This window comes from Eleginops maclovinus, chromosome 12 (assembly GCF_036324505.1).
Source record: "Eleginops maclovinus isolate JMC-PN-2008 ecotype Puerto Natales chromosome 12, JC_Emac_rtc_rv5, whole genome shotgun sequence".
NCBI classification, from domain to species: domain Eukaryota; kingdom Metazoa; phylum Chordata; class Actinopteri; order Perciformes; family Eleginopidae; genus Eleginops; species Eleginops maclovinus.
In genome coordinates, this window is record NC_086360.1 from 23,820,759 (window position 1) to 23,844,577 (window position 23,819).

The 23,819-nt window shown below is 41.0% G+C and overlaps 1 protein-coding gene across 4 annotated transcripts; it reads left to right on the forward strand.

The window, feature by feature from the left end:
• The first annotated feature begins 151 nt into the window (after nucleotides 1–151).
• clip1a (CAP-GLY domain containing linker protein 1a) lies at nucleotides 152–23,342 on the forward strand. 4 transcript variants are annotated; one of them, XM_063897321.1, is made up of 26 exons: nucleotides 152–263; nucleotides 4,596–4,891; nucleotides 5,352–5,926; nucleotides 6,223–6,347; nucleotides 6,460–6,676; nucleotides 6,765–6,962; nucleotides 7,077–7,168; nucleotides 7,383–7,443; nucleotides 10,177–10,281; nucleotides 11,495–12,403; nucleotides 12,569–12,685; nucleotides 13,169–13,226; nucleotides 13,342–13,425; nucleotides 13,526–13,682; nucleotides 13,804–13,969; nucleotides 14,270–14,485; nucleotides 15,581–18,025; nucleotides 18,857–18,994; nucleotides 19,117–19,223; nucleotides 19,380–19,500; nucleotides 19,577–19,620; nucleotides 20,152–20,269; nucleotides 20,440–20,590; nucleotides 20,692–20,744; nucleotides 22,014–22,141; nucleotides 22,284–23,342. In XM_063897321.1, the coding sequence occupies exons 2-26, from the start codon at nucleotides 4,807–4,809 to the stop codon at nucleotides 22,510–22,512; spliced, it is 6,699 nt and encodes a 2,232-aa protein (XP_063753391.1). In that variant the 5' UTR covers nucleotides 152–263; nucleotides 4,596–4,806; the 3' UTR covers nucleotides 22,513–23,342. The 4 variants fall into 4 exon arrangements, with proteins under 4 accessions (XP_063753391.1, XP_063753392.1, XP_063753394.1 ...); XM_063897322.1 differs by having other exon boundaries at nucleotides 5,355–5,926; XM_063897324.1 differs by lacking the exon at nucleotides 15,581–18,025.
• The last annotated feature ends 477 nt before the right edge of the window (nucleotides 23,343–23,819 follow it).

Below are 23,819 nucleotides of genomic sequence, written 5' to 3' on the forward strand. Positions count from 1 at the left end.
GTTTTCATTTATTTTTGTATAAGTGTTTGTGCTTTTGTAATATTGACAATAAAGTTTGTCGTCTGGAAATTGTTTCTGCTGTGTATCAGAAACAGGCAGTGTTTCATCTTCCTGAACATATCATCTTTGGGCGGTACCGTCCTACCGTTGACGGTTCCACCCGTTGGTCAGACAGCACTGGGCTCTGATCCGTCGTCGTGCTTCTCTACTTAGCTTAGCAGTGTATTTCCTGAGAAGACGTAGGCTGCACAGCAACATATCAGGTCAGTATTCAGCTAACTCCGACGAGGTCATGCATTTACATAAGCTTGCTTGACTTTCCTCTACCGATAAACCATGAAACTCAACGCTAGATGAAACGTGTCCAGGTTACTGATACTTAAGGTGGTAGTTTTAGCTAGCTAACCTAGCTTAACAAACCCTGCCACTCTGGGTCGGGCCTCTCAGCTAACGTTACTTAGCAACTAATTACGTGTATTCTAATCGTAACAACAGACTGTGATTCATTTTAGCGTCATATGTGACAGTACAGAGAAAACACCTGATATTAACAACAGTATAAGGTAAGGTGTCTTAACAGGTGATCTGACGTTAATCTGTTAGAAATTGTTGTGCTGACTCTCAACTTGTAGCAGCAGTGTGCCCTACTGGAGCTCTGGTGACATTGCGGACACTTTTGGACTCATGGAATTTGCTTTAGTCGTTATGCTTGCCACACTGGTCGAGCTATTCCGGTGTTTTGAATGTTACCTGTGTATCTCATCATAAATAGGATATATGCCTCACCAGATCCCTCATCTAAGCTAGTAAGGTAAGTAAGCTAGCGGGTATGGTTTTATGTTTCCCAGATTTCTCTTACCAGATGTGCCACCTCATCGACAGCTCTCAGTCCGCTAGCTACTGAGAGGTAATGAGGCGAGGCACATTTCAAGGCGATTTCACTGCCCAGACCTCAGGACAGTGGTGTAAAGTGAACACATTTAATTAAGAACTGTATTTAAGTACAATTCGGGGTACTTGAGTATTTCCATTGTATGCTATTTTGTTCAATTCAGAGGTAAATCGTGTACTTTGACGCTCATTAATCAGAAATAAAATCAAGTAAGACTTTAGTTACACCTGGAGTTACATCCACAAGCAACCCTGCAGCATACTAAGTAATTGATATTAGCTGCACCTTTACCAGCTTTGATCACACTCTAATGCATCAATAATTATAATCAAAACATAATATATATATATATGATTCTGAAATAGGCCGATCTGCACGATGAGTACTTTTACTTTCAGTACTTAAAGTAGATTTTAATGCCAATACCTTTCTACTTTTACCTCAGTAACATTTTGATTGCTGGACATGTAATTGTATTACTACACTCTGGTACTTCTACTTTGACGTAAGTACAAGATCTGAGTGCTTTTTCCACCTCTGCCTCAGGATAATTTACTTTAATGCACAGGTAGGCTATGTCAGTGAAGCAACTGTGCCTGAGTAGAGTAAATGCATTTGATAGTTTTGCAGTAAAAAGGTGGTTCTATTTATTTTCTGTTTCGGACAACAAGGTGTTTAACTTGTTTGGACTGATTAACACGATTTAAGTTTTTTTGTCGGGTTACAGGCTGGGGAATTTCAGTCAATAACACTTCGAAATTCCAGGAGTTCTACTAGTTATTGAACTTTCCATATGAAATTGAATCTCATGCTATATGTTCGAATGGCTAGCGTTGGTGAGGAAGTCTGACAAATAATAAATACAAGAGTTTATTAATTGGTACACTTAAAAAAAACATAATGTGTGATTTTACACAAACTTAATGTAATACAAATACTCTAATGGAAGAGGCTTTATTAGTTCTGGAAACTTTGGATACCCAACCATATATATCAGTTCTCCTTTATGTCCAACCACAATTATAAGTGCCAGGATTTGTGTTGAGACAGGCTAGAGTTGATATACTGGCTGTAAGGTAGGTTGAATGTTCGCTTGTTGGCAACGAGGCTGCTTGAAAACAGGTGAATCTGTTTCACAGACGCAGAAGAGGTAGGATACTTCCAGCTCTTATTCTTTTCTCATGTCCTGTTGGTGTTTTTCCACACCTTCCTCTGTCAGTGCTAGCAGGGGACTACACAATCATCCCAGCAGATGTTTCCTCAAAAAGGAAGAACCAGAGGCTCGTTTTGCACTTGTGATGACAAAAGCAAGAGTGTAGGAGCGAGGCTTACGCCAGTGAACACACACATCTGCGGTTATAAAAGTGTATTAGGCAGCTGTGTTTGTGGACTTAGCCCGGTCAGTACCAGCTCGACCTGCTGTAAAAACATTCTTAGGAAACATATTTGTACTTTTAATATTCTTGATGTCAATGGTTATTATTAGCCTGCTGAAAACCATGATGGAATGAAAGCCTGCTGGGTTGTGTAACACCCTCCCGCCAGTTAACAAATACTTGGGAGGCTGAAATGGATAGAGAGTTTCTACTGTTATAACAACGCTTTCACGTTTCAGTTAACACCTGTATCACAAATGGTTTTGCACTCCTGCAGTCGGCTAGATATGACTGAAGTATGTTGGTGAGAGTACTGTCTCCTATAAAGCCAGCTTATTAACTTTGTAGCAACGTTATGAAGATATTGATTTGCAGATTTAGTTTTGATCCGTTTTTTCCCAACATGCTTTTGTAAATGAGGAAGCTAATAGTGAAATCCTCACAAACGGTCTGCTGTTCATATCCTGTGATCACATAAACTTCTGTACTAACATGGAAGTTGTTTATGTCTATTCAGTCATTTTGAGAAGTGGAGAAGATCTCAGTTCTGTTGTGCTGACACCCATCTACCCATTTCTATTTGTGTATGAACTGATTTTTTGCCAGACTACATTGAATTGAGTATAGCTGAATGTTAATTAAGTTTGATCTTTTTAAGAACTTAAAAAAGTTCATTATAATACTTCACTTTTTTCCAAACATTGTTATTTGGCTTTCTCCACCAGCTTGATGTGAGAGTCAGTGCCACAAGATTAACATTACTGTTCTGGGAAATTCTCCAGACTAAGTGGATCATTTCCAGCTGACTGCTTTAGTTCAGTCAGAGCTGTCTCATCCTCTGATAACGCTGAAGACCGTTGTAAGCAGGCCTGGTCATAATGCTGATATTGACTTTAGAAACACGTCTTCCCATATTTGAAAGGCTTGTAGGAGTTTCCCTTTTTATCAATTGTGCTAAATCTATAAACGTTATAATAGACCATGTAGTCTTCAGCCATAGAAAGGCTCTCTCTATTTGGCTTCCTATTGACCTGAGGGCTTAATCAGTATCACTCAAAGGCACAGTGGGAGAAAACTGGAACGCTGGATTTGAACTAGGTCACTGCCTTCTGACGGCCACACTTTATATTCTGCTGAGGAATAATGATTAGGCTGTGTCACAGTGCGTCTTCGGTGAACCTATACTTGAGCTTTCAGACCCTTACAGGAATGAAAGGTATGTTTGTGTGACACCATGGAACATTCATTCCATTTTTACCCTTTGTGAGATCTAGTGTGACCTTTTTATTAAATGAGCGTAGAGGAAAATGAAATGGTCTTCCGAACAAGCACCCATATCAAGACATTTTGGCCCCGGGATGCTTCAAGGGCTTGAAATAAATGATTATGCTAATGGGAGAGAATAGTGAAACCATTTTTGCCTGATATTATAGAAGCTGTTTATACACTTTACTGTCATGGCCTGTAGCAATATTCAGGAGGACAAATACAATTTCAAAAAAGCTCCCTGTTACACAAACACTGGTCTCTCAATCAATCCAAAAGAGATGCTTTTATGTAACAGGGAGGTGAACAGAACCTGTGAACAGCACATGCAATCCAATTGCTTGTGTGAATTTCCTGTTTACTGATTGTGGTCACACACACACATATATACAAACACACACACACAGTCGACTCCCCTCCACTGCGATGGCTTGAGATGCTACAGATCAGAGAGTAAATTCAGTTTGCCTGAGACTCAAACGTGTCAATATAACCAGCAGTTTTGCTTCGGTTTGATTTGATTAAAGCCATTTCATGAAAATGTTACAATAAATCATTATGCCAATCTCCCGGGAACAGGGGCACCATGCTTTAATCGCACATTCAGACAGATTCCGTGGTGAGGTAATCTGACAAACAGGATAATCTGCTGCTGATGGTGGTCTTGTTACTACAGTAATCCTGTTTTTAGGAAAAGCTGCTAACCAGACTTACAGGATTGTATGTGCCAGAATGATGGATTGAGTGAGACCCTGCCTGGGGTTCTGCCTTATATTGAGGTTAAGGTCACCGATGGATGGCTGTTCAGAAGTTCATGATGGCATAACATAGACTGGCCGGCCCTTGACAGGGTATTTTTAGGTCTTGACTGTGACGCAGTGTGTGCTGAGCAGCTTGTTGTCATAACAGAAACAAAATGCCACCATTAACGCTGCACGAAAAACAAAAGTCAATGAACACGTATCCCTATAGCAGAAGCAGGAACAGCCAGCAAATGAAACATTTGTCTTAAGGATGAATTAATTTGATGTCAAGTAATGTTTCTATTCTCTTCCAAACAGGGTCCACCTTGTGATCGTCACTTTTTCTCCCAACTCCCTTTTCCTGGTTTTTCTTTTTGTTTCACTTTTTTTTTCTTTAAATCATTTTGGTGACCCGATCTGAAAACGTTGCTGCCCCAAAGCTGCAACCTGTTTTTTTGATGGTCTGGGTTCAGTCTGTACCCACCGTCGGACACAAGCCTTGTAGGTCGAACAGATCACAGGAAGAAACATGAGCAAGCCCACTGGGATAAAAGGGCCCAGCAAGATAGGTAGACCGCCTGGGACAGCGGCCCCTAAGACCAACCCCAGCTCAGGTAAGAGTCTTCCCTCGTGCCAGTGTTGGCAGACCTGTTTTATGTGATGATACACTGATTGTATCACCTTGAAGCTAAACAGATTTGTATGGGTTCATGCTGTTTATTTGCTAGAAACAGGCAAAGAGGGTGGTCAATGTTATTGCTAGGATGGAACTCCATATGAGACACACTCACCGTTATTTTTATCCTTACGAACATACAGCAGGGCACCCCATTTAGTGTTTGTTGATCACACTTAGCCATGCTTCCATGTTGCATATCAAAACCGATGTGAAAGCATACAAATCCTGACGAGCCTTAGCTGCATTTCCATCCACCTGTTGTTTTTTACGCTAAATACTTTTTGAGATTCACATCCTGTTGCTTGTTTTGCATTGCATTTTTTAAATTAGTCTCATGTCAATTACTCAATGGATTTTTCTGACAATTAGTCTCTTCCTCTCTGATTATTCTTTAGCAGGAGCTAAAGTCGCTGCTACCAACAAATCGGCAGCAGACGCCAGTGGAGATGATGCTGCCGGGGAGAGCTTCCAGGTTGGAGAGCGAGTATGGGTTAATGGGAATAAGCCAGGCTACATACAGTTTTTGGGAGAGGCACAGTTTGCCCCGGGACAGTGGGCGGGGATTGTTCTGGATGAGCCAATCGGGAAGAATGACGGCTCAGTGGCAGGGGTGCGCTACTTCCAGTGTGAAGCCCTGCGAGGGATATTTACCCGCCCGTCCAAGTTGTCTCGCACAGAGGGGGAGGCTAATGGAACTCTGACGGCACCCCCCTCCCGCGCTGCTTCACCCACTCCTTCAGTTGGCAGCGTCGCCTCACACACACCTGCCACAAAATCAACGTTACCCTCAACTACCACATCAACCAAGAAGGCCTCCTCCACTTCGCCAGGGACACCGGCAACGCCAGTGACCCCGGCGACCCCATCCTCTAACCTCGCACGCACAAACAGTGAATCTGTCTCCAACCTCTCTGAGACCGGATCTGTTAAGAAAGGGGAAAGGGAACTGAAGATGGGTGACCGAGTTTTGGTAAAGTTTAAACTTTTTCCGTTTTCCCTTTAATTTTCTACAATGTAGTAAAATTGACTCACAACATATAGTCTATTCCACTTCAAATCAGTGGTCTCTTCCAACTCTTGAGTCAAAAGAAGTTCACATGTTGACATTTTGCCTCCTTCAGCTGAAAGCCGGTCCATGCTTGTTTCTGTTGCTTGGATGGGTTTATCACACTCAGGATTTATTACCCAAGTAAAGATGAATGCTCTTTAGGCTTCTCTCGTGTGTGAGATTAAATGTAGGCTAATGTTTAGTGTTTTTCTTCTCAGGTTGCTGGTACAAAGGCAGGAGTAGTACGCTTCCTTGGAGAAACCGATTTTGCCAAAGGCGAGTGGTGTGGTGTGGAGTTGGATGAGCCCTTGGGAAAGAATGACGGGGCAGTGGCAGGCACAAGGTACGAAAGCCACTGGATCTGTAAATAACTTAGAGAAAAGTTGTTATACTTGTCAACCACATGTTTACTATGACTTCCATCTGCATGATTGTATGCCAATGTGTGTCCCTAGGTATTTTCAGTGCCAACCGAAGTACGGTTTATTTGCTCCAGTCCACAAAGTCACACGCATCGGCTTCCCTTCCACCACGCCAGCCAAAGCAAAAACAACGGTTCGAAAAGTAGTGGCCACCCCATCGGGGCTAAAGCGCAGCCCGAGTGCCTCCTCTATCAGTAGCATGAGCTCTGTGGCATCCTCTGTCAGCGCCAAGCCCAGCCGCACAGGCCTGGTGAGACACGGACACACTCATTCATCAGTTTACATGATGCTGTGTTTACTTCCCAGTCTGACGTTGCTTTTGTGTGGTCCCTCCACAGCTAACAGAGACATCATCGCGGTATAATCGCAAGATTTCTGGCACCACAGCCCTGCAGGAGGCGCTGAAGGAGAAGCAGCAGCACATCGAGCAGCTTATGGCTGAGAGGGACACGGAGAGAGCTGAAGTCGCCAAGGCCACCGGCCATGCTGGAGAGATGGAGCAGGAAATTGGCCTGCTCAGGGAAGATCAGGAGCAGGTCTGTTCACCCAGTGGTTCAGGAATAACTTCCTGCATTAACCTGCTGCTGATCCCCAATGACTCTGAGAAGAAAAGTATTCTCATTATCTGTCTTCATTTTTGTCTGGTCAAGATGGAGGCCAAGATGGATCAGTTACGAGCCTTGGTAGAAGCTGCAGACAAAGACAAAGTGGATCTGCTGAATCAGCTGGAAGAGGAGCGTAGGTAAGGGTTGCCAGAAGTATATCACTTGTTAAAGACACTCAATCAACCATGACAGTATTTATTGTTTTCCTTTTATGAGGTTAGTTTGTTGAGAGAGAAAACGGCGGTGAAGATCATAATGCAGTTATACTATATGAGTCTTATAATGTCCTGAGGAAACATCTGTGCTGAGTTTGATTAACCTTTCTCTTGATTATTGCATCTCGTCTAATAGAAAAGTGGAGGACCTTCAGTTCCGCGTAGAGGAAGCTTGCATTACCAAAGGAGACCTGGAGGTAAATGCACAACACAGATCCACACCATGGCAACTAACACATTTTATTGATTTCAATGGAATCATATTAAAACAGGACGGTAACTCAATCACTGGTATGTCAAATAAATACAACTCAACATTTTCCTACTGATCTTAAAACATGTATATTAAGCACAATTGAGCAGGTGCTCTAATCACCCTACATCCTGGTTCCAACTCAGGATATCAGTTCACTTAAATCTGGCTCTATGTCCATTATAATAAAGTGATATCCATTTTTTCCTCCTGTATATCCGTGTGTCTCCATGGATGCGATATAAGGGTGCTTTCACATCTTTAGTTCTCTTCAAGGTCAAAACCTAGATACCTTGCTGCATTTTGGTTCCCATCCCGTTCATGTTCACACGCCCTTTTACAGATGAGTCAATAGGAGTTAACATGGAGTTGCATAGACTGACGGGTAACTCCTTGATTAGACAGTTTTGGCGTCCTACAATATCAGCACTTTATTGCTTCTGGTTTGTAGATTAAAGTTCTTTAGTGACACAAAGAGCTCTTGAGAAAAATAACTGACGAAAGGCATTTTTGGAGCCTATAATTACATTCCAAATCAACAAAATATTATAGATATATCACGTTTTAGAGAGAGTAAGGATTCAGTCCTAATACGGTGTGAAAGCACCCTAGGATTAGAAGGTGGCTCTGACTCAGAAGTTCAGTCCGGACGAGCATTTGCATTATCTCTTCTTTATGCTAGCTGTGGAAACTCTTACTCTGCAGTGTCAGTGGGCGTGTTTGCGTGGAAATCCAACACATTAATAAATATATTGTTCCAGGTAATTATCAAAGCTAGGGTGAGCCTAGCCTAACCCTAACCCGAAAGGGTGTTTTTCTTTGATGTGATGTTAGATGCATCATTTAAAACAGAAGGCTCTGGTAACCCATTATCCTATTTTTAAGTGAGTCATGTTTTCATCCCCAGTTATGTACTGCAGAGTATTGGAGCTCAGTGGTACCCGTGTTCATATCTGATCAAAGGATTTGTTATTTATTCCACAGAGCTACACAGGGGACCACCTCATTTACCCTGAAGGCATCCAAGCTCAAAATAGATGTTTAAAATTGAGGGCTACAGGGTTAGAATATCCCTTTTATCTTCTTCTCAAACGTGTTTACTAACAGTTTATTACTTACTCCCAGCTGTGGATTCATTAAAAATGCGCATGAAGCTTGAAAGACACCAACAAAAACTCCAAAATGCTTTGTTGACTTCAAGCTGATTAAGGTGTACTAATGTTGTGCTGTAACCCTCGGTGCCTCCCTGTTCAGTGATTTGATGTTATTGCTTCTTCTTCCTTCTCTTCTCCGTCTTTCATGTTGGTCCAGTGCTCAGCATGGAACCACTGGAGATGCTCCCTTGTCATTCCACTCCCCAGTCACAGACCTGAACTCTGTTTGCCCACTGCAACTTTATGGGAAATGCACTCGGCTTAATAATTTAAATGTAATTTCCTTATAAACTTAGATGTGTCAGGCTACGTTGAAGGTCTTACAGCAATGTAACAGTCGGCAGAGGACATTTAGTTAAGCTTTTACATTCAAACTACTCAAAAGACGTACGTTGAGCCCTAAAATGTATTTGTTCTAGTTTCCAAATCAAATGCTTTTATTCATTACGTTTTGAGTTATCAGTAAATTAGCCAGGCAGGCCTATTTGCCAGATTGTTTCAATGGAAAACCTAATGTGTGACCTGGGATCAAATTGATGCTATTCCCTTTTTTACATTAAACTTTAAGTGTAAGTGCACTGGGGAACTTATAATACAAGACGCTTGTATCAAGAAAAGCTTCTGTAAATTCCCTAAAAACCTGATTCGTAGCAAACAAAAGCAAAAAGTCAACTGGGAATCATTTCTCTTTCTCATGTCCAACAGCCTGAGCTCTTGCGTTACGGATTAATTTCTTTTAATTTGGTCTCAAATCCAGCACATGGGGGTCTGATCACTGGTGGTTTGTCAAACACTACTTACAATATGCATTGTGAATAATGGCCTTATCACTCGAGAGGAAGCAGTGTGGTTATTGATGAAGCTGCATGCTGACAAGACAAGTAGAAAATCAATGTGCTATGAGGGTTAGGTTTATAGACAAAAAATGCCGAAACACGTCTTCATATTGATTTGTATTAATAAATCAATATGACAACATCAGACTCTGTACGATGAAGTATAGGGGTCAGGAAACGACCTGCACTGCTTTCTCCCCGTGTCGTGGTGAAGTCATTTTTACGTGATTTACTTGGTGGCTTGACACAAATGATCCAATTGTCTATGTATCGTAACGATCAACGTGCTTTGTTCACCAGGTGTCAATTTTGCATGGTTACTTATAAACTGCCTCAATAAACATACTCATCCTGCACATCCATAACACGTGGCCCCCCCCCTCTTTTGTCGCTTGTTTTGTATCTCACGCCATTTTTATCCTCACAATTCCCTGTGTGCAGCTGTTTATCGCACAGCCCTGAAAGTTCTGCATGGGGTGTCTTCTCATTTTCACTCATCCATCACTTCCCAATACCCTTTCCCCAATACACAACATACTCATACACACACATACACACAACCCCCTTACCATTGTCATTGACCCCTTCCATCCTCTCTCCTGTCTCCCTCCCTCTCTGTCTGCGTTGGGCTGGCATGTGATGGTGGCACTGGTGTGTTCTCTTCCTCTCCCCCTTGTTTACTAACAGACGCAGACCAGACTGGAGCATGCCCACATTAAGGAGCTTGAACAGAGCCTACTCTTTGAAAAGACCAAAGCTGAGAAACTCCAAAGAGAGTTAGAAGACACTAGGGTAATGAATGCCGCTCTGCAGTGTGCTGCGTTGGAACAGAGGGCCTGTGCCGGGGGATAGTGGCCAAAAAGATTTCCAAGGGGTACCGAGAGGTGCTGGGCAGTCACTGGAGCTTTGCTTTGTATAAGCTTGTAGTGAACCCCACAGATGCATTTTTCAGGCTTCATATAAGCAAAATAATCAAAACTAATGCAGATATAAAGTTTATCTAAAGGCTACAGTCAATCCAGTCTAGCATTGCAATGTGTGGCATTAGCTACAGAATTATTTAACTGTTTATGAATTATCTTACCTCACATTTGAAATTGATCCACTCCACAACTGTCAAAGTATGCAATGACAACTGTGAAAATATTACCAGATGTAACTTTCTGCCCACTTGAGTGAGAGCTCTCTTACTATTTTCCGATGCGTAACCCAACCTGAACTGACTGTTGCTGAACTGCTATCACTGCTTAACCAGACAGACACACTTCTCCCTTGTCTTTGTCTAAGTTATCCTCTAAAATATTTCCCCAGTCCCTCCCAGCATCCATTTGTCCTGCTTATTGGTGTCCCTGCGTTTTGATAGTCCAAAACCAGTTCCTACTCCCAGACTTTGCATCCTTGTGCTCCCCTGGGGTCGTACAGTCAGAAGGGATGTCAAGATTAGAACAACATTTATTGAAATGATTCAATTAACCAAGCTATTAAATGTAAAGCAGCGGAATTGATGCATATTTGGGAACATTATAATGAAATATAGATTTAGAACATGGCTGGAATAACTTTTATAAAAAAGTGGAACATGTCAATGTTCTAAAATGTTATTCTTAATTCATACTTCCTGTAAATCATGAGGTTAACATTAGCATTAATTCAGTGATAGAGTGTTAGTGTAATGGATGGGGGGGAATTGTCTTACACACAGTTATAGCTCCATACATGCTTTCAGTGTTCACTTTCATTATTTGGACCATGCCCTTTATGGCCACAAGAGGTCAGTGTAACACCTTGTTTATGGGATCTATGTTTTTCATGCCCTCTTCATTTAGCAATCAAGTTAAATTCTCTGTATTATTACAAAGTGTGCCTATATTTGCAGTTTACCAGTCAGTTTTCATTTTTTTAGTAACAGTTAAGTCTACTAAAGTCTAAAACAGACTTGTGTTAGAATACGGTACTAAACTATGTAAGATACATCTTTGAAAATAAGATTTTTTTGTTCTTTAAGGTTGCTACTGTGTCAGAAAAATCCCGTATCATGGACCTTGAGAAAGACCTTTCACTACGAACCCGAGAGGTAGCAGATCTGCAGCTGCGTCTGGGTTCCCAACAGGGCTCTGAAGACTCAAACTCCACACTCTCTCCCCTTCTCGAAGAGATAAACTCTCTGAGGGAGCAGTTGGCTTCCCAAGAAACAAAGCAGAAAGAAGAACTAGCAAACTACAAGGAAAAGTTAGAAGCTCAAGAAAAAAGCCACAGCGAGGCAGCCGCCCAGCTTCAGGCTGCATCTGTCCGGCTCTCTGGTGAACACGAGCAGTTACAGATGCGCTTAAGCCAGGCTGAGAAAGAGAAGGCTGACAATACTGAACAGTGGCGCTCCAAGTTAGAGTCTTCCATCGCCTCTCATCAGCAAGCCATGGACGAGCTAAAGGTATCTTTTAGCAAAGGCGCAGGAACCCAGGCAGAAGAACTGATTGAAACCAAAAGTGCACTAGAAAGGCTGAAGATGGAGCACAACTTGGCTCTAGAGGAGGCTGCTGCCAAACATGAGGCTGGTGCTGCAGCTTGGACCCGGGAGACGCAGGCGCTGAAGACACAGCTCTCTTCTTTGATTGATGATAAGGAGCGACTTGAGGAGTCGCTGCGGTCCAGTGTTGAAAAAACAGAGGAGCAGCACCTGGTGGAGATGGAGGATGTGCTTGGAAAACTTCATACTGCCGAAATGAGGGTGAAGGAACTTGAGGATAAAGAAACGATGGTGGCACAACAGGCCCAAGACAAGGATAGAGAAACCAAAGAGCACATGTCAGAAATAGTGGCTCTGCGCAGCCAAGTAGCACAAGGTAACCAGGAACTTGTGACCATGAAGAGTCAATTAGAGCTGGTTCAGAACCAAGGGAACAGCCAGGATGCCAAGGTGGGTTCTTATTAATCTCTTGACCATTTTAATACCCCATTTTCAGTGTGTGTTCTGTGAGCGAAGCAATCTCTGCATGTCCTTTTTGTTTTTGGTGTGCATATTTCTTTGCACTTTGCTTTTTCTCTTTTACCAACTGTAATATTTACTGGACATGTGCTACAGGTTAGTGATTTGAGCTCACAGGTGGAGTGCCGACAGCAGGAAGTCCTCTCTTTAAAGCAGAGTCTGACCACTGTACAGCAGGAGAAGGACGCCCTGGAACAGGAGCTCAGAGGCATGGTGAGGCTTATAGCTTAGTGATGGTAAAGTACCTTTTTTCTTGCATTAGGATTGAAGCCACTAGTGGTTTTGTTTTTTTAAACCAGCAGCTGTATAGCTACCCAACCTTAGGAAGGTGAAATTGAGGTTTGGAGGTAAAATGTTGTGTGTGAGATTGTGTGCGAATGCATCAGAATCAGAAATACTTTATTTACTTTTTTGTTACCGCAGCAAAATACAATATGAAACATTAGAAATAAAAATAAGAGATATACAGATAGTGCAATGTAATGGAATATTAAATGAAAATATAATGTCAGTGTAAAGTGTGCATGGGTGTACATGGTCGCAACTGTGGTTCGCAATCACCTGGTCTCATCACTAAACATAGTTCTAATGCTGTACAAACTATAAGAACCTTAAACACTCCTGAAATGTATACATGTGTATATTCCAGAAACATCAAACACACACATGTGACGCAATAGTATTTTCCCCCCACAGAAACAAAAGATGGCTGAAAGCACAGAGGAGCAGACTAAATCCTCAAACACTATGCAAGGTAAAATGAACTGGGTATATTTAAGATAGTAAAAGGTTTTCCTGTTTGTAATTTTAGCCTCTTTTCATACATTAAGGCTTCTCGGATCTAACATCTAACCTTTATCCTTTTGCAGAAACACTTGAGAAGCTCAGTAAGAAGGAAGAGCAGTGCACTTCTCTGACCACGGAGTCGGAGTCTTTAAGAAGTCAGCTTTCCGGTGAGAACGTTTAAACTTATTCAAGTTAAATGATAACTCTAGTACATTTTTTCACAATAACCTCATAAGCCTTTAAAAACTTGCCTTGTCTTTTATTTAGGCCTGGAGAGAAAGCTGAAGGCTGCAGATGAAAAGCTTGAGCAGCTTTCCAAGGACAAATGCAAGCTGGAAAATGATATTTCAGACATGATGAAAACATCTGGTGATAGTTCAGTACAGCTGACAAAAATGAATGAAGATCTCATGCAAAAAGAAAGGTACCACATTATTACTTTCTATTACGCATTACTCCAAAACACATATCATATTGTATGTCAAAATACATTTCTTGCTTCTTATCATCTTCCTCTAATGTCCTCTGTTTTTGTCATCGCTCAGGAGGCTTGAGGAGTTACAGGGTCAACTAACAGAGGAGAAGGAGAAGGTAGCACACTCAAATGAACAACTGCAGCAAGAACAGGCCCGCAAACAGCAGGAGCTGAAGGAGGCCAGAGACGCACACCAGTCTCAAATAAGTAGCCTTCAGGAGAACATTACTAACCTGGTTAGTATTGCGGGACAGTCACACCAAATGGGTTTGATTTTGAGAATTACATGTCATGCAAAAAATGGTTTCTCAAAATGAACTCCATTGATTAATTAAACTATTGATTGGTTGAAGAGAAAGTAGAATTCGAGTTAATTGCAGCCTAATTTAAGTGTGTATATTTTGTTTACTCCAAAAGCCAGTGTTTTAGTCCCTGGCTGATTCAAAACAAGTAGATAAAAGTTACTGTCTTTCTGATTTCTTGCTTACTAGGAATAAAACTGCTAGTCATTGTCTGTCTAATCGTCTGTTTTCTAGGAGAAGACTGTCAAACAGAGGGAGACCTTAGTTGAGGAGCTAAAGGAAACGCAAGAGAAGTCCTCCTCTCAGGCTTCAGAGCTGCATGCAAAGGAACTTGGAGTTCTGCAGAGTCAGGTAGACACGCTGAAGCAGGAGCTCTCCTCATCCAAGGACAAAACCAAAGAGCTGGAGAATTTGGTTTCTGAGTTGCAGACTTACAAAGAACAGGCTCAGGTAAGCAGAAACCTTCAAAGGTACAGAGTCTTCAGTTGAGACCAGATGTTTGAAATGTTTCTGTCAGTAAGTGGTCTCATTTTAAAGGTTTATTTTATGCGTAATTGATTCTACTAATGCTAATATTTTAAAATGACCAAAAACCTATCATTTCTGTGAATGAAAAGTTGATATCCTTAAATTCAGTTAAACAGAACGTGAAATCAAGTTTTAGAACATAGTTATGGGAGACAACAGTTAACTGATTAAGATTATTGTTTCTTGCTTTAATATCAATGACTAATGTACATTATCCCAGCATTTTCAACGTCATACAGTTTAGTGATGAGTTGCTCATTTCTCCCCGACATGAAGGCTGATAACATCTTTTTCCATACTCATCCTGGCTTTGTATTTGATGGTGCCATGTGCTATATGCTTGCAGGGGTACACTTGATTAAGATTATGTATTTGAAGTCTTTTTAATGTTGGAAAAGCCAAAGAAAACCAATTGTTAATACGTTTAATCACCAGTTACTTTACATACTTAAGTTAATGATTGAAATGTTCTTTCATAATACAATAAGTGATAACTACCTTTGCTCTGTACCCCTGCTCGCATTGTTTATTAGCCTGATATTTCATTTGGGTAGAACATTTTCACTACCTAACAAGAAGTTCATTTCTTTTGAGCATTCGATATTATGGAAGGCTTACACTATTTACCTATTTTACCCTTATTTCATTTATACAAAACATAAATACTTGTAGCAGTGTGTATTTTTTTACTGTTAATGAGGGATATAAAAGATGCTGGAGGTGATGGTAGTCATACACTCTGATAGCCAGCAGACACAATGTTTAGATGCCAGTTTTTTGGTAACATCAATTCAAGTAAGTAGGGCTGACTGAAGTGAAAATGTTCCACCTTTTTTATCGGGATGAAAGTCGTTGTGGTGTAAGCTGTGGTTTTTATCTTTGCCGTTTTGATGCTTCTGCTGCTTAACCTTTCCAATTGCAAATCATGCTTGGTTTATTTTGGATTCATCTTACGTTTCCCTATATATATATATATATATCCCTCTCCTTTTTTTTCTTTCAACTTTTTTTTCCCAGTGTCTTTCTGCTGAGCTTGACTCCCACAAGCATGATGTTGAACAGTTGTCCAAAAATATGGAAAAGCAAAATCTAGATCTGGAAAATAAGCGTAAGGAAAGCGAAGCTGTTAAGGCTGAGAAAGGCAAACTGGAGAAACAGCTTTCAGATGTCCAGACTAAGCTCTCTGCCCTTGAAATCAGTCACAAGGAGCTTTCAGTCCAGAATGAAGAACTGCTGTTAACCCAGGAAAAGCTCTCAAAACAGCAAGAGGAACTACTTGCCAACAACAAATCCTCAGATGAAGAAAGGAATTCATTGAACACGGAGTTGAAGAAGCTCAAAGATCTTCTTCAGACTGAAAACAAAAAACTGGAGCATGCTAAAGGAGAACACAAGGCCCAAGTGGAGGAACTTCAAAGACAAGATGAAGAGAAGAGTGACACGCTCCTAAAGCATCAGCAGGACATCCAGCAAATTGAGGCTAAAAAGAAGCAACTACATGAGGATTATGAAAAGGTCTGCAAAGAGAAGAACCGGCTTGAAGATGACCTCAATGAAAGCAGGGCAAAGCTCACAAGTGAAAAGGACAATCTGATTTTAGAGAGAGATTCTGCTAGAAATGCCAAAAAATCTCTAGATGCTAAAAATGCTAAGTTGCAGGAAAAACTTAAGTCCTTGAACTTAGAAAAAGAAGATCTCACGATGAAGAACACCCAGCTGCAGGCCCTGACAGAAACACTAGAAAAAGAGAAAATAGAAATGTCCTCTGAAGTCAGTGCCGCAGTTTTTGAAAAAAAGAACCTTGAGACGCTGAAGGGGGAACTCCAGAGTAAGCTCCATGTTACCAAGAAAGACTTGGAGAGCTCTATCCGTGAATGTGAAGAACTTAAAGCCTCCAAAACGAGCCTGGCCCAGATCCTGGAAGAGTTCAAGACCAACAGTCAGGTGACTGATTCTGAGAGGCTTCACCTTCTGCAGGAGAAAGAAGAACTGGTTGCAAGCCAAAGAAAAGTCTGTAATGAAAAAGAAGAGCTCCTCAAATCGATAGAAGAATTAAAGGAGAAGCTTCAAGTCTCAACAGAACATCTGTCAAAGTCCAACGAGAAACTTAAAGACGCGTTATCATCTTTTGAGCAAGAGAAGCAAACATTTCGCCTTCAGAATTCTGAAATTGAGATGGCGATACATGTTGTACGAAAAGAAAAGATGAGCCTGGATTCAGCACTAGAGCAGCAGAAAATGGATTATGAGCGTTTAGCAGGAGAGAAGGGAGAACTGGAAGAGAAGCACACAAAAACCATATCTGAGAATAATGCTCTCTCTCTAGAGCGGGATAGGCTAGCTAGTGAAATCCGAACAAATAGAGACCAGTTGGATAGTAGCTCCAAAGCTAATGACGCCTTTGTTCAAGAGAAGTGTCATCTTACAACAATGCTAGAGGAAACCAAACGGCAAAAAGATCAAATTGAAGCCGAGATGAATTCATTAAAACGAGAAAAGGCTGACCTAAAAAATGATCTTCAGAAACACAGCTCTGATATTGAAACTCTTGAAAAGGGTAAAACTGAACTTGTTCAAGAGCACAGTAAACTTAAAACCGATTTTGAGAAGGCTAATTCTGAACTTGTTAAACAGGTTGATAACCTTACAAAAGATAGTCAGCGTCTGAAGTCGTTGCAGGCCGACGCTGACAACAAAGTGCAGTCCTTGCAGAACGAGAATCACGGTCTGCTTCAAGAGATCCAAGAGTTAAAAAGTAAGAATGATTCAATATCAGGGGCCAAGCAACTTCTTGTGGCCCAGCTACAGACTGAGTCCAGTGAATGCAATAAAACTAAATCTGACAAGGATGGTCTCTCCAAACAGCTGGAGGAGCTGCAGAAAACGTTGTGTAAGGTCACACAAGAAAATAAAGAGATTTCTTCTAACCTTAGGAATAGTGGTGAGCAAAACAAGTCTTTTGTCATGGATATGGAGGCATTAAAAACGCAACTGAAGCAACGAGAGCAAGAAAATAGTCAGTTGACAACAGATAAAGAACAGCTATCATCTAAGCTCGAGGATGTGGGCAAACAGATGACCTCGCTGACCACAGAGAAGGAAGACCTTTTAGCTGTGAAGTGTAAATTGGAGCAGAACATTTCTTCTCTCAACACAAGCCAAGAAACCTTGCATGCAGAACGGACAAAGCTCCTTGGGGAGATGGAGAAGTTGCACGCCAGCCAGAAACAACTAGAGGTAGATGTCAAGGACCTACAAACCAATAAAGAACTTTTGGAAAAGCAATACCAGAGGGCTGTCGCAGAGGTTTCTGCTTCCTCTGTTGTGAAAGAAGAGATTTCTTCCAGCATCTCAAATCTAACCGCTCAGAAGGAGGCCCTGCAGGTGGAGCGAGACGAAGCCCAGCAGCAAGTCAGGCAGCTGGAGTGCCAACTAAAAAATGCCATTTCTAAGCAGCTTGAGGTATTCCTCCTCCAGTAGTAATCACTGACGTGTTTAGATTAGAGTGGCTGGGGCTATGTCACCTCCTCACTGCATGCTTGCTGGTGTGTCTACCTTTCCACTTCCCTTTTTACTTTCATGTCTAACTTTCATCTTCCATTTACTAACTGCTGTAAACTACCCTCGGCTCCCAGCCTTTTGCCTGTGGGCTTATAACGTGATATAAGGCCATTTTAGTGTGAAAATCAACTGACCATTTAACCTGATCTTTTTCACACTGGTCATATGACGGTGTCTTTGATTTTTATAATCAGTTGATAGTTATAGACTTTCCAAACATAGTTTTTTAATAATTATAGCTACAACAGTCTGATTTACGATGCCCTTCAGTTAAAATGTTAAGTATTTGGGCTTTCAACATCTTTTTGGAGAGAAAGATATGTTGCTATAAAGCAGGTTTCAGGGGTTATGGAAGGACACCTTGTATTCTTAAAATTGTCAGTATCTGTTCTGAGCCCACAGGCTGTAGAGCTTTAGAGTATATACTAATTATTCTCCTCCTTAGAGTAGTATTTATGTTGTTAATTCTCGACTAGAATGTACTTGAAAATTGCAATGAACTGAGATTTAGAAAACTGATCCTAGATCGGTATTTAAGATGAGGCATGCACTTAATTTATTAAATCATATAAAATCGTTGGTTGAGGTCTAGTAATGCATTATGAATAGTTTTATCAAATGACCTGCCATATTTTTGTTTGGATTGGTTGATGTAATTAGATCTCAACCAGCCATTTGCTGCTCCTGATTTGAAACCTTTCTAAGCAAATATCCTGCTCATGCACCATTTAGGCCACAGAGGTCTCTGGCACGACTGCTGAGGCTCTGGAACAGCTGACAAAAGAGAAAGCCACTTTGATGCAGGAGAAGAACGAAGCCCAGTCCTTGCTGGAAGAGCTCCGGAGCTCCACGCAGAAGATGGAGACACAGGTAAGAGATGCTAACAGAAACTCTGTGGGGAAAAGGCTCTTCTTGTCAAGCTATTTATACGAGAAGAAAATTAATCAAGCGACCTCTGTCAGTTCTACTAACATGTATCACTATTGTTTCAGCTGAAATCATTGAAGAAAAACAATTCCAAGTATCAAGAGGACCTGAATGTATCCAAAGAGCAGCTTTGCATAGAAACTCAGAGGACTGAGAGTCTGTGCAAGGAAATGTGAGTATACAGAAATCTGTTGGACTTGAATAAGAGTTGTATTTCTTAATTGGGGGGCTACAGTAAATGGATATGGAGAAGAACTTCCTACAAACTAACGTGTTGTAATGAGCTTTTCGAAGTTGTAAGATGAATTCAACATTTGTTTTCATTCAGAGAGGAGCTTAAAGAAGCAGATTCTGCAAAGACGCAGTCCCTGCAGAAGCTGCAAGATGAGAAGAACAAGCTGAATCTGGAGCTGGAAAACAATCAGAATCACCAGAGTGATCTCGAAAAGGTGAAACAATTAACAATTAAAACACACCTGCATAACCCTATGATTTTGGATTTTCACACATATTTTCTTTTCTTAGCTCAAGGATGAAAACTCAAAACTCAAAAAGCAGTTGAAGCAAAGGTAAGTCAATTCATAGTTTTGTCAATCCGGCAGTTTCCCACATCTTTGCAAATTCACCAAAATGTTGAAAGCATGTCGTCTTAATGAACACGGATAGTAGTTCTGTGTACGCTGTGCATTTATTATTAAGCATCTCGTGCTTTCTTTTTCTTCAAAGCCTGCCGAATAATGCTTACAGGTATTTAACTCCTTAAGTCTTTTGTAATGTTTATCATCATTGTGTATTGGCAAACATACTGTACATCAACCAGGTGTGTTGCCAGATAATTAGAAATAAGCAAGGTATGGACACATCACATTGTATGACTTTTCCCCCCAAAAAGATGTGATGGGACCACACACACGCATAACATGTGCTTTTACTACTGATTTTGTCTTCTCAAATGTGTCAAAGTTGCAGGAAAACTGAACTTAATCATTTGAAATCTGTTGAGAAACTCTGTTGAAGATAAATTGGGGCAAGTCTTTCTCTGCCTGGAGTGATCGTGTTCTGTACCTCTGAGATAATTGTTGCTATTGTGTTTTTGATAGTGAGGGCACCTTCAAGGAGCAGTATGAGAAGGAGAAGGCTACCCTCCAAAAGTCCATCAGTAAAAACAGTGCCTTAATTTCGGAAAAGGACCAGCAGGTGGAAAACCTGAAGAGCGAGGTGAGAATCTATCCATTAATCCACTGATTATGTTCTTAGTTGATCACCTTTTCTTTAATGAGCAGTCTGTAGTTGCCAATTATTTTCCAGCTGTTCGAATAATCATTGCAGCTCTAATTTAGAAACAAATAAATATTACTTCAATATTGAAAAGATAGTTTTCTCGACAGCTGGTTGCACTGCGGGGTGAAAGTGCCTCGGTTAAGACCCTGCAGGGGACAATTGAGGCCTTGGAGCGGGACAAGGCTAATCTACAGGATCGTGTTCAAAGACTGGAGAAGGACCGGGCTGCAGGGCCTGACAGCATCAACAGCTCGTCAGGTAAGAGTGGGCTTAATCCATGACCTTTGCTGATACTTCAAAGGTCAGTTCTGTATGAAGAGAAAGAAATATTCTACTCCTGTGTTTCATCTATCTTCCAGGTGATGAAATTGTGGACCAACTAAGGGAGGACAAGGAGACCGCAGAGAGTCAGGTGTGTGTCCTTTTTTATCTCGTCCTGAATAATACTTATCCTAGGTCTGGATGGATTGAGGGTTTTTGCCATTCATACATTCAGTGTGAAGATGTTCCTTACCCTGTCCCCACAAATTTGACAAATATTCAACCTCATTTACATGTTTCATCACAATTGGGGCAGTCGTACGGACACGGTCTCACTGAATGCAGTTTGTGAAACGACTGTGCTGCTTACTCAGACATTTACTAACAAATACTACGTCTGATGTTGCAGTAGACTCTGAATCGTACTGCTTATTGTTTACTCATGGAGTAGTTACAGTATAATGTTTTACGGAGGTGAAATGGAAATTCAAAGCATACTGATGGCGGCGTCTCTCAAACTCTTCGATCACTTCTCATTTCCTGCCTCTGTTCACTTTAATGTTATACTGTATTATCTGTGTCAGTGATGACTTGAGTGTGTTGTCTGGCAGAAGGCTGGTCCTAATTTGAATCTCAACATTTTTTTATTCTCCTTTTCTTTCTTAAACTCCAACTCCTCTCCTCTGCCCTGTCTCTGATGTTGGCAATGCTACAACACCATCAGGCAGCGGTTTGTTAATGTTTTTCATCAGCTTCACTTGTGCATGTTTGTCTGTCTCTTGTCACCGTGGCGTCCGGTGGATCACATTTTAGTCTGTGTTAAATCTACAAACGGTCTTATGAAGATCATTCAAGCTTGATGAATTTAAACTATTGATTTAGACTCTCTTCGTAATTTAAGATAATCCACAGTTGTGTGCAGCTTCACAGAGGAACTATTTTCTTTCTCTTAATCTACGCCCGCCCTCTGTTTCACAGCACAGAGAATTGTGCATCTACTCCTGGACAAGAGACAGGATCAACACTTGGTTATCTTGAGTTGAAGGGTTAAGCTTTCTCAAAAGAGATATTTCAGTTGCTATTTTTACATTTTTAGGGCAAACTTTACTTAGTAAGACACTCATCATCAGTGGATATTTTACTAACTTCAGTCATTCCAAGCTTGAGTTTCTTCTTCGGCTGACAACTCACAGTCACCATTCACTATTATACCCTTTATTAGATTCATGTTTTGGAATATGGCAGGGCATAGTTACTGTTGTACAATCTAGTTTAGTATTTGTATAGCATTAAGGCACCATTTTGGCACATAATACAACGTTTAAATGTCACAGGGTGTTACAAATACTGTAATAGCTAATAGAGGATCATTCAGCAGCAGGAGCAGCACTGATACTAATGTTGCGTTTCCCCTTTTCAGATCGAGTTCCTGAATTCAGTCATCGTTGACCTCCAGAGGAAGAATAAGGAACTCAAGGAGAACTTGGAGACAATGGCTGCTGCTTCTCTGAATGGAAATAATCCAAGTGAGCTGGATAACTACGATGGGTAAGTCCAATGGCTGTAGCTGTGAGGTTGAGTGGTCAACCCCAGAATAAAAAACAAATTGCTCCTGATGGCATGGCCAATATGTAGCGGCAATACAACTCATTTCTTGAGGTACACACTAAGACTTGTTTTTTTCCTTCAGCGATGATAAGCAACCCACAAAGAAGAAGCTTCCTCCGAGACTTTTCTGTGACATCTGCGACTGCTTCGACCTCCACGACACCGAGGACTGTCCCACACAAATGCAGATGCCTGACTCGCCTCCACACACCACCTACCACGGCACTAAGGGCGAAGAGCGGGCCTACTGCAACATCTGCGAGATCTTTGGCCACTGGACCGAATCCTGTACCGATGACCAGACCTTTTAAGCCTTTTTCCGCCCTCGTTTCGCACAATCAGTACATTTGCACATCATGTTAGATTTACGCTGTGCTTTATGGGTTTGGGTTTGTATGTGTGCATTTTGTGTGCTTGATTTTGCAAAGCATATCTGTTGTCCTTAAGCGCTCTTATAGGAGAATGCCCTCCTCAGAATCTCTTCATACAAAAAAAAACAGTCAGAGATAATAATTTAGAGCGGTTAACTGTTTGTATTTGTAAAACATTTTGATATCCTGGGCTTGTGTGAGTGAGAAGATACTGCAGGGGGATGTTTCATGGTGGGAGAAGCAATGATCCTCTCATCATTTAATTTATCAATATCCTAACATTGTTTGCACAGCTTGTTGGGGGCTACAAAGATTATATAGTATCATTAAAGGTGTTTATTTGAAACTGTAAATTACTTGATTGAAAAAATATCAGTTTGCGCAAAAAACTTGGTGAGGTATAGTTTATTTTTTTATGCCTGGAATTATGATGTACTCTTTAAAGGGTCATTAGTATGCGTGTCATTTTGTGAAAGGTAATCACAGGGAGGAACTTTCTCTCTCTTCCTGGAGTGCAGCGGAGAAACCCAGTGCTGTCTGGTTTTAATGGGAACGTTTTTTTTATGGTCTTCTTGAAAGAACTGATGGATGATTGTTAGAAAAGAAGCAGTGAAAGCACTTCAAACTCAGTTCCTGGGAAATGCCCTTCCAAATGGTTTCTTTGCAATTAAAAGAGCATTTCTCTATGAAACAATAAATACTTTGGTATTTCTTTAAAAAATGTTTGGAATATCTGTTTTAAAATAAAATAAATGTATGTATAAATTAAATATGAAAAGTGTGTGTTGATTGTTACATTGAAAGCACAATCAAGTCGCTGTTCACGACTGCACACAGTTTCAGATTGCACTTCTTAAGTAGAGCTCCATCAGCGTGGTGCAGTGCTCTCCTTAAAGTTTATTATACAGCACATTATCACAAATTTTACACTTAGGAATACACCCTCTGTACTTGGATAGGAGGAAAAAACTCCCAGAGAAACCCCACAGTTAATGGGGGGGAAATAGAAGAAACCCTGGGAAGAGCAACAGAGGAGGGATCCCTCTCCCAGGACAGAAGGACTTGCAATATATGTCTTGTATAAATTAAAAAGAGATTTACGACAAAGATGGATCTAGCCAATAACAGCCTCATCCTAAGTTGGTTAAGGGTTCTGAATGTATTTCTGTGTTTGTCTTCTATAAAACACCCGTGAACATGGCTAAAACAGACCAAAGAAACATAGGTGGGTGACAGCTTTTATAGTT

Coding starts and splice junctions, on each gene's coding strand:
- clip1a (XM_063897321.1), top strand. CDS start 4,807: ATGAGCAAGCCCACTGGGATAAAAGGGCCCAGCAAGATAGGTAGACCG. Junction 13,227..13,341: donor ATCCTCAAACACTATGCAAG/GTAAAATGAACT, acceptor ATCCTTTTGCAG/AAACACTTGAGAAGCTCAGT. Junction 19,621..20,151: donor AAAAAGCAGTTGAAGCAAAG/GTAAGTCAATTC, acceptor TGTTTTTGATAG/TGAGGGCACCTTCAAGGAGC.